Source organism: Priapulus caudatus, unplaced genomic scaffold (genome assembly GCF_000485595.1).
Source record: "Priapulus caudatus unplaced genomic scaffold, Priapulus_caudatus-5.0.1 Scaffold148, whole genome shotgun sequence".
NCBI lineage: Eukaryota > Metazoa > Priapulida > Priapulimorpha > Priapulimorphida > Priapulidae > Priapulus > Priapulus caudatus.
The window spans coordinates 193,087-200,354 of NW_014577209.1; the positions used below are offsets into that span (position 1 = coordinate 193,087).

At 46.9% G+C, this 7,268-nt stretch overlaps 1 protein-coding gene across 1 annotated transcript in view; it reads left to right on the plus strand.

Annotated features, from left to right (window-relative positions):
* The first annotated feature begins 227 nt into the window (after positions 1–227).
* LOC106806210 (proline-rich membrane anchor 1-like) overlaps positions 228–7,268 on the plus strand; it is a 19,495-nt gene continuing 12,454 nt past the window's right edge. Inside the window, exon 1 of the mRNA XM_014808083.1 lies at positions 228–302. Within this exon, the coding sequence (XP_014663569.1) occupies positions 228–302 (75 nt within the window). The remainder of the gene's footprint in view (positions 303–7,268) is intronic.

Genomic DNA, 7,268 nt, shown 5'->3' on the forward strand with positions numbered 1-7,268 from the left:
GCACTATCTGCTGCCGTCGCTGCTGCTGCTGCTGCTGCTGCTGCTCCGCATCTTTTGTAGAGAGCCGCGTGCGCGCGATGCCGCAGCTATCGCGTGGTGATGCCAGTCAGACAGCATGCTGTCGCTGAGACTACCGCGTCGTCTCTCATTGCTCTGCTCCTTCACTGGGATATATACTCGTCGTCGGCGCATCGCTGTGTGCAGTAGGCGGTGCAGGCGTCGCCGCGATGGAGGTGACGTACAGGTTCCGAAAATCCGTCGGCTCCATTGAGTTACTGTACGGCGATGAGCGATACCCAAACGTGAGTAGGAGACGCAGGTGCATGTATGTACAGTTATGCGTGAATATGTGAAGATGTTTGCTGGTGTTGTCGTCGTCGTCGTTGTTGTTGTTGACGTTGTTATCTGGTCGTGGTCGTCGGTATTATTGTTGTTGTTGTTGTTGTTGTTGTTGTTGTTGTTGTTGTTGTTGTTGTTGTTGTTGTTGTTGTTATCGTTGCTATCGTTGCCGCTATTCTTCAAGGAGCTGATGACTGAGATAGGGATGGATTAAGGCATATAATATGTTGTATACGCGACCTGTGGACCTGTCAACATTACGTAATAGTAGCAGCAGGGAGTTAGCTATTATCATCTATTATGCCTATGTTTTTCTAGTAATGGGGTAATACTTATTATTTGCTCCTGATAATATTAAATATTTTTCAGAATATAAGTTTGAACTTTTATCGAACTCTTAATTAATTATTGATAAAAGTATGTGATACAAGACTTAGTTGCCACATATATATGTTCATATTCTTATCATCCATCTAACAGTATATCTGCTCACTCTGCCAACACAACGTAGAGCAGTGACCCGCAATATCCCCATTCACGCCATACCATTCCCCGATCATTCATACACGTTTGAATGCGCGCGTAACAAACAAAGGCCCGCAAGTGATGTCACAATCAATTGGGTTATCTTTCGTCTTTCGCGGCATCGTTGCGGTCGTTCTAGCCTATTCGTGCGAACCGCGATAGTTCATAAATCCTATCTTAGAACGATTGCCCCAGAGTGATATAATTGTTTGACTTGAATGAGTCCCGGCAGAAGAATAACGAGATCGTTCTCTCGTGTATACGTTTCCTAATCCATCGGAAGCCGCACATGACACCGGCAATGTGGCGGACTAAGAAAGCGGAAAGTTGATCTTCAAAGTCTCCGACACAGTAGCGAAACTTCATCAGCGCGTCGGCTACACTGGGGAAAACTAGTCATTATAACGTCTAGTTGAGGGAAAATGATGAAATCGACAAAAAATCCAAACCGCTGCGTGTTTCTCCCCCGACGGCATAACAGCTGTAATTGCCATTTTCTTTGTAAACTTCGAAGAAATAGGTTACGATGAGACCGATGTTTACTCATTTACAGACCGATACGCTTGTTTAGATGCGTTTTTCTCCGTGGCCCACGTATGTAACGCCCGGAATCTACAGTAGCATAAGAGAGGAAAAGTGGGGGCTACTACATTACTGGTGCTACTATCGCGAAACGTTGCGCAAATTGTGTACGCTCGGTTGCGATTCGTGCGCTTTTTCCTGAAAACAAAAAACGAATGCGAAAGGTTTTTGGGAATTATATCAATTTGATCGATGCGGATTGCGCTTTACCGTTGTTCTAGCATTTCAAATACGCTAATGGTTCGCAGCTTCGCTAATGGTTGTAAGTATTACAGAGAGCGAGGACATACCATCATCTATCACACGCTGCTGCTGGCTCTATATGGAATATGACATAAAGCGCGACTTGACAGGTGATGGAGCACTTACTACATGTCGACACACACACACACACGCACGCACGCAGGCACGCACGCGCTCACACACACGCGCACACGCACGCACGCACGCACGCACGCACGCACACACACACACACACACACACCTCTCTCTCTCTCTCTCTCTCTCTCTCTCTCTCTCTCACACACACACACACACACACACACACACACACACACACACACACACACACACACACACACACACACACACACACACTCACTCACTCACTCACTCACTCACTCACTCACTCACTCACTCACTCACTCACTCACTCACTCACTTTCGTCAGCTCTCCATTCTCTCTCTCCCTCTCTTTCTCTTTCTCTTTCTTTCTCTCTCTCTCTCTCTCAATCTCTTTCTTCAGCTCGCCTTTCGCTCTCTCTCTCTCTGTCGCCATTTATATCTCTCCCTTAATTGTTCTAGTTCTCTCTCCGTCTCTCTCGATTTCTTTCTCAATTCCTCTAACGCTATTGCATCAATCTGACCGGAGCTGTAAAATCAGGAGAGGCTACATCGGAAGCTGCTGCTGATTGCACTCTAGAATCCCGAGATGGATTGCAAAAACCTCAGCATGTTATCCAGGTTTACCGTATTACCAGACGTTTGTTGGTCGACTGTAATACAGAAGGAGACCGGTCGCCTGTTGTACCGATTAGGGCCATATATATATATATATATATCAACATTATACGAATACTAGCTAATAGTATTTATTAGCTCTTGATATATATATATATATATTTATATTTATTTATTTATTTATTTATTTATTTACTTATACAACACTCAGTTTCAGCGTGAGGACAATGTGGTTAGCAAAGATGTTACTGTGCCCTTGAGTTACACATTTTTTAATAAGCACGTGATTTTATGTATCGGTGGGGGAATAATTTAGCCATATAACAGCTGAACGTTATCATAACCATCGTTCACACTGCGGTGGATTTAAATAATTGATTTTTCACGACAGTTGCGTCCCCCTGTGTTGGAATTAATAGCTCGTAACTTCCGTTCATTTCGATCCACTATAAAACCAACTTTTCGCTGACAGGTACTGTGTACTCGCCGGATTGCCTTCACGCAATCGTAGTCATTGTGATGAGGTGCTTGTCCTCGCTCCCCGGTGGCGTGCTTGCCCCCCCCCCCCGATAAAGTTTGAAAACAGTCGTATTTATACGAATCGTAACACAGACGGCGCTTATCAAACAATAAATTGAATAATGAACGTGCTGGTGAATACAATTATAGCCCGCATAATAATGAAAGGAGCGTCAGCAGGTCATGGAGGGTCGTTATGCAGGCAGCGGTGACCACACGCCAGGTGAAGTACCATCGAAGACGCACTATGCGCATCCAAACGCTAATTTCTCCAGTACCTAGCAAATACTTCGTGTCATGCATAATCACACTACCTTATGACAAAATAAACTCATCCATAAAGTTCCTCCCATTTTACTGCGCGTTGTCTTATAAAAGGCATTTGAAAATACCTCCAATGTTGTTCAAATTCTCCGATGTTGTTGACACTTTCGCGTTGCTCTGCCAAGCAACCGTGGAGCGGTGCTGCGGTACAGCGGTACGGGTGTAGCAAAAATAAAAACATGTGACGTCACCTAACCGATTCTTGGCAAAATTGTTTGGCAAACAATCTAGCGTTGGCGCCAGATTACCAGTTTTCGCACCTCTTTCTTGTGTGTTTTAAGCAAACGCGCACTGAAATGGGAGGAACTAGAGTTTATTTTGCCATAAGGTAGTGTGATTATGCATGACACGAAGTATTTGCTAGTCTAGTACTGGAGAAATTAGCGTTTGGATGCGCATATAGTGCGGCTTTAATCTCCACTTGCACCCATCAGATACGCGACGCAGGTTACGTGAATGTTGCAGATAACAGAGACAATATACCATGCATGTATTAGGAGTCTGTCAAAAGGTCAGTTACCAGGTTACATGAGTCAGGTTATACATGTTGCAGGTGAAAGCTTACAGGAAGCTGTCAACAGGTTACATGTTACATGTCAAGTAACGCAGATGGGGTCGTTGTCGTATCAGGTACTACAGATATGTACCCGAAGTAGTTTGAGGTTGTTTAGTATTATGTTTATATTTTTACATGAGGTATGTTTAGGGTTAGGGTTAGGGTTAGGGTTAGAGTTAGGGTTAGGGTTAGGGTTAGGGTTAGTGTTAGGGTTAGGGTACACTTCTGTAGTACAAGTCTGGTACACTTTGTGTATACATAGTTGTACCTCGGGTACATATCTGTAGTACCTGATACGACACTGACCCCTTGAGCTCAAGTAACAGGTTACATGAGTCTGTCAACACGTTATAGGTATAACGTGACACGTTACGGATACCAACACGAGCATGTTTTACACTTATGTTCATGGTATCATGAATGTGTCGTCATATAGACTATGTCATAATATATTCTATATTGTGACAATCCTGATGGCATCTTATAGTAGGTCACAGGAGTATGACAACAAGTTACAATATTTAGCTAAGCGGTCATATGAATGGTATTAACATACATGGTTGTACGTGTCTGTCAAGAGGCTAGATGTGTGAAGTGATGTATATATATGTATATGAATTCTCATACATAATAATGTTAATGGTACGAGGTCATCGGTTACAGGAGTCTGTCAACAGGTTACATGTGTCATGTCGCATGTCATGGATATTAATTGGATAGGCTTGGGCACCAGTGCCGTGAATGTCATTCTTTCTCACGCTGCTCCACTCTCCATCTAGCCTACCTTCAACCACTGGATGTCAAATGTTGCTTCTGATCCGCGATGGGATGCATCTTATTCTCTCTCTCTCTCTCTCTCTCTCTCTCTCTCTCTCTCTCTCTCTCTCCTCAGCTCGACACGACACACACACACACACACACACACACCACACACACACACACCACACAACACCTGTTGTACACTCACTTGCACTCATCGCACTGCAGCCTCACTCACTCAGCGTCCACTTACCCACTCACTCACCACCACAGCTACGTCACTGTCACTCACTCACTCACTCGACTCACCTCACTCACTCCACTTTACTCATCACTCAGCCTCACTCACTTTCGCAGCTCTCAATTCTCTCTCTCCTCTTTCTCTTGTCTCTATTCTTTCTCTCTTTCTCTCTCTCTAAGTCTCTTTCTTCACTCGCCTTTCCGCTCTCTTCTCTCTGTCTCCATTTTATATTTCCCGCTTTAACTGATGTTCTAGTCTCTCTCGTCCGTCTCTCACTCAGTAATTCTTCTCCAATTTCACTAACGCTCATGCATCACACGTTCTGACCGAGCTGTAAAATCAGGAGAGAGTGGGAAGAGCTCGCGAGAGAGAGGAACGGAGGGCTACATACGGGCAGCTGTGCGGATGTGAGCTCCTAGACGAGTCCCGAGATGGTGATTGAGCAAAACCACCTTCAGTCATGGTCTTTATGGCCAAGGTTTACTCGTAATTTACCAGACGCTATTGTTGGCGTCCGACTGTAATACAGAAGGAGATTCTGTTCGCCTTCTGTTGTATCGATGTAGCGGCCATAGTCCATGAACTAGTGCTATATAAAGCCGGATGTCAACTATATATAGTAGTATGTAGTATAGACTAGTTATATGTGATACGGCTTTTGAGTATACGGATGACGCCCTATCCACGTGCCATCCTCACTGCCATCACTCACCCGCCGGATCTCACTCAACCATCAAACTCGCGAACCCGCGCAGGCACACCTCTCTCGTCCTCCCACACCCCCTGCCACACACCCGCGCCAAGTGCCGCAGATGGGGCTCGTTGTTGGTATTCAGGTACCTACAGATGATGTGCCCGATGTAGTTTTTAGGTTGTTTAGTATTTATGTGTTTATATTGTTTATATGAGGTATGTTTAGGCGTTAGGGATTAGGTTATAGTTGGTGTGAGGCGTAGGGTTAGGGTAGGCTTACTATTGCTTCTGTAGTGAGCACGAGAGGTCCTGGTTACACTGTCTTCGGTGTATACATGAGTATTACCTTGTGTACAGATATCTGTAAGGTACCTGATAACGGCACAACGACCCCTTCCAGCGGCAGTGCCTGGATATTCTGTAATATCGGGCAGGGACCGGGCAACCGTAATACAGATGGTGACCGGGGGTGATACCGCGTTGGCTTTTCATGCGACCGAGTTAGTGCTGATGCCAGCGCGTCTTAGTTACGCCTGCGCCCGGGAGGCTGGTCATTAGCATAATGCTTGCACGGACAACGCGCAGCGCGTTGACGCGAAATAATAAGCAGCCAATATAATTTCGTTAATACTCTCGCCCGGGCGATCTCTATGACAACGGTTTTTGTCCGCTGGCTAAGCAGCGAGATGCGTGATGCGAACGACAGTGGCCAGCTGGATGCACGAGGCTAGGCTCTAGTGTGGTCATATACATGGGTTCGCGCGTAAATCGAACGTCTACGCCTGACTCGTCCGCTTGCTTCCAATTCAGCTCACAGCATGCCAATTGTTGCAGCGCTCCCCCTAACCTACTTTGGCGCCATACGTGTGCGCGTGATGCGCGCAAGCGCGCGCGAGCGTGGTGTGGCGTGCGTGCGTGCGTGCGTGCGTGCGTGCGTGGTGTTTCGTTGTTGTGCGTGTGGTGTGTGTTTGTGTGTGTACGTTCGTACGCGCGTGCGTTCGTATGTGTGAGTGTGTGGAGGCAATGGTACGTTGATACACCGCTACGATGCCGCCACATAGAAATCAAAGTCGAGTATCGCGCTGACATTTATAGCTATTAAAAATGTTAGGATAACGCGGTTGTTGCCCCCGGGGGGGGGCCGGCCCCCCGCCCCCGCCCCCCCGGGGGTAAAGGCCTGCTGTTCGACGCGGGCGGGTGTGGGTGGCCCGCGGGCGGGGGGGGGGGGGAGGGAGAGGGGGGGGGGGGGGAGCAAGCAGATTGGTAAAAGAGCCACAGCTGGCGGATACCCATCGAAACGTATGTCAGACGAGGAGATGTTTTTAAAAAATACGATTCAGCTCGGGGATAGGGGCGAAAAAAATCTGGCTGGATGGGATACACAATGCATTTTCCGAACGATCAACGGTGGCCGGGAATATTTGTATTATTCGTGAACCCTAGAATAGTATCCATCAGAGTCAGAGATGAACGATATTACAGCGACGGACCTTAGAGACCCCAATATACAGATAGACTGAGGATAGATGTGCATTAGCAATGTAAGAGTAGGAGAGTTCAGCACGGGCTTGCACGCCATTTGGTGTCGATTCGGTCGCGCATGACGGGTTTAAGCCGCGGGCCGGGTGTGTTTCGGTCGTGTGGGACGAGGAGAGACGCGAAAGAGAGGAGATGAGAGAGGAAGAGGCTCCTCGAGGAGGGAGTTCGCGTGCGCTAAAGTAGTGTAGCGGAGAGCAGAGAGGCACGGGGGTGAGACGGTAGGGTTGGCGG